We start from the raw sequence: 2751 nt of genomic DNA on the forward strand, positions 1-2751 counted from the left end.
GTGTGTGTGTGTGTGTGTGTAGACCCAACAGCAGGTCCTTCAGCATCTGACCAGAGCACCTGGTATTTGGATGAGTCAACCCTTAGCGACAACATCAAAAAGACTCTGCACAAATTTTGTGGGCCTTCACCTGTCGTCTTCAGGTACACAGTGCTTTCCTCATATAAGGCTCCTAAACACATTTCTTAAATGGTTTAGCAGAACTATCGTCAGGCTTATGCTCAAACACTTTTCTAAGGGCAGACACACAACAAGCCGACGTGAAAGAACTACATGAATAGCACATACATTCTGCACATGCATGAGATAAATGGCTCCCCCTACCAGTAGATGGTGGTTTCTGTATTCATCTTTCAGAAAGGGAAAGAAGAATAGCTTGACTGCAGAAATACAAGTGTAAACAAAGCACCTCTCATTCAACACAGCTGCTGTTTATAGCTGCTTCTAATTGAGAAAATGTCAGATAAGAAGCTGCAAATGACACTGCTGTTCTCTGCCCCTGGTCTTTTGGTTGTGGAGGAAGAAAAGAGGTTGTGGAGGCAAAAACAAGGGAAAAGCTGCACTAAATGTGAAATACTACAGCAACAGGCTGAAGGGGCTTTCCCCAAACGATACTCTTCTTGTGCGTTGATTTGCTAAGCTGAACAGCCAATCAGAGTGGTCTCTCTCTCACCAATGGGCCAAGGCCGTCAGCCACTGACAGGGTCCAAGTAGTGCCAATGTTGCGGGGCACATTGGGAATACGAGCCCCAACAGATGATTACCAACAGCCAAAAGGTGGCTGACGGCCGACTGGCAGCTTGGTGCGTCTCTGCTCCAACCCTTTCACACACATTTCACTCTCTGAATATGGTGCCAATTTTACATGTCAGCCTTTTATTTGAAAAAGACAGTCGCAAATTGGCGTGAGGTGTGGAAGACACTGTGGCATTACAGTTTTTCAGTTTAGCAGGATATGATGTAAATAGGCAAAGCTGCAGCAGTGTTGATTTGAATGTGCTTCAGCCGGTAAGGATGTGCCTGTACAGCACATGGGTGGACTGAAAGGGACAAGACAAAAGAGTGTGTATGCTGCAACTGAACTTTTAATAGGTTTGAAGAAATCAGCAAACATATTTTGGAGTTGCGATCATGTAGTCTTCTGCCAGGCAAATCATCTTTTATTTCATTCAGTAGGTGACCAGTTAAATTTCAGCCAGTTTTTTTTATTGCAGCCATTATAAAGCAGGTGCTGATGGTATTAGTATAAACTTCCATTCGGTCCTCCCTGATTTTTGCATCCCTGAACGGTAATGCCTTAAAATACATATTGCATGAGACCAGATGCACAAATTCCTGTGGTGCCTTTTTTCCTGTCATAAAACCCCGCTGTGACTCCTTACTAAATATGAACACATGCAGTTTCACTGTTTTGTGCCAAAAAAGAGCCACAATGAGTTCTTAGTAAATATCACCCATAGAGTAAAAGTAACAGCATACCTTCATTTTACTAGCTTCAATGTGTATTGATTTCTGAGCACTTCCAAAACATGGGTGGCCTACCATCAGTACTATTTCTTAATGCATCCTGTGCAGACACAGAAGGAATACTGAAGTTGTTGCTGCATAGCTTATACTGGGTAGCGTCTGTACTCATTTTGATCAGCATCGTAGTTTATACCAACATCTCTGACCCTCCCTCTGACGTTGGTGTTCTGTGTGTATGTGACTGTGTTACTCACAGCGATGTAAACTCCATGTACCTGTCCTCCACGGAGCCACCAGCTGCTGCTGAATGGGCATGTCTGCTGCGACCTCTGAGGGGCCGAGAGCCAGAAGGCATCTGGAACCTTCTGTCCATTGTTAGGGAGATGTTCAAGAGACGAGACAGCAACGCTGCCCCACTGCTTGAGATCCTCACTGAGCAGTGCCTTACCTATGAACAGGTACACCCTCAACATGACACAAGCCCTGTGCACTGAAAATAAAAAAACTACAGGTGTGATTATGTTGGTGTTAATGTAGGAGCTGACAGCGAAAGGAGAGAAGTAACACATGGGTTAGCAGCGTAACCCACCAAACACATTTGAACAATCCTGATTTAAAATTATAATACATTTTGAAAACTTTCTTGAGATTTTTATTGAGTGTAATGGTTAAAAAAATCTCAACGCTTTGACTACAGGGAGTTAATCAGCAGTGGGTTGGGCAGGGATAGTTAGAAAACAAGGAGTAGAATTGCCCACTCCTGCTGTATATGGTCCAGACTAGGGACAGGCAATATGGCTAAAATATCAGGCATCAGAATTCTTCTTCATATTGGGTTTTAAGACTATTTTATGGGTGATTGAATTGTACTGAACAGTACAACCAAACTTATTTCCCTTTCTTAAAAATAAACCATCCAAGGTAACAAAACCTAACAGAAAAAAAGAATAACAGTCCCTTCAGCAGTGTGACTAGACCATAAATCTGTTGTTGTTGAGTAGGCTACTACAGCAGCAGAATGGCCCTATTGGAAACATATTTGCGACTGGTATTTTGTACTGAGGACCAACTAGAGCAGTATTTTGAAACCCTAATTTTTCCACAGTTTTTTGAGGAGTCATATCCTTGGCCAGGTAAAATGTCACTGCATCGGTTACCTCTTTCCAGCATTTGCTTGTCCTGTCATACAGAGTGCATTTCTCAAATGCTGTCGTTTGTTGTTTGCTTTGGCCGTGTCACTGCTAGGTGTGTAGCTGTTGCACTCACGTGGAGACCTCTCACTCT

The 2751-nt window shown here is 43.1% G+C and overlaps 1 protein-coding gene across 4 annotated transcripts in view; it reads left to right on the top strand.

Annotated features, from left to right (window-relative positions):
* The window catches only part of zswim8 (zinc finger, SWIM-type containing 8), a 51396-nt gene that overhangs the window by 26796 nt on the left and 21849 nt on the right, over positions 1–2751 (top strand). For all 4 annotated transcript variants that reach the window (XM_020607541.1, XM_020607542.1, XM_020607543.1 and 1 more), the window contains exons 7-8: positions 23–143; positions 1724–1925. In XM_020607541.1, coding sequence (XP_020463197.1) covers positions 23–143; positions 1724–1925 — 323 coding nt within the window. The remainder of the gene's footprint in view (positions 1–22; positions 144–1723; positions 1926–2751) is intronic.

This window comes from Monopterus albus, unplaced genomic scaffold, assembly GCF_001952655.1.
Source record: "Monopterus albus unplaced genomic scaffold, M_albus_1.0 scaffold87.1, whole genome shotgun sequence".
Taxonomy (NCBI): Eukaryota; Metazoa; Chordata; class Actinopteri; order Synbranchiformes; family Synbranchidae; genus Monopterus; species Monopterus albus.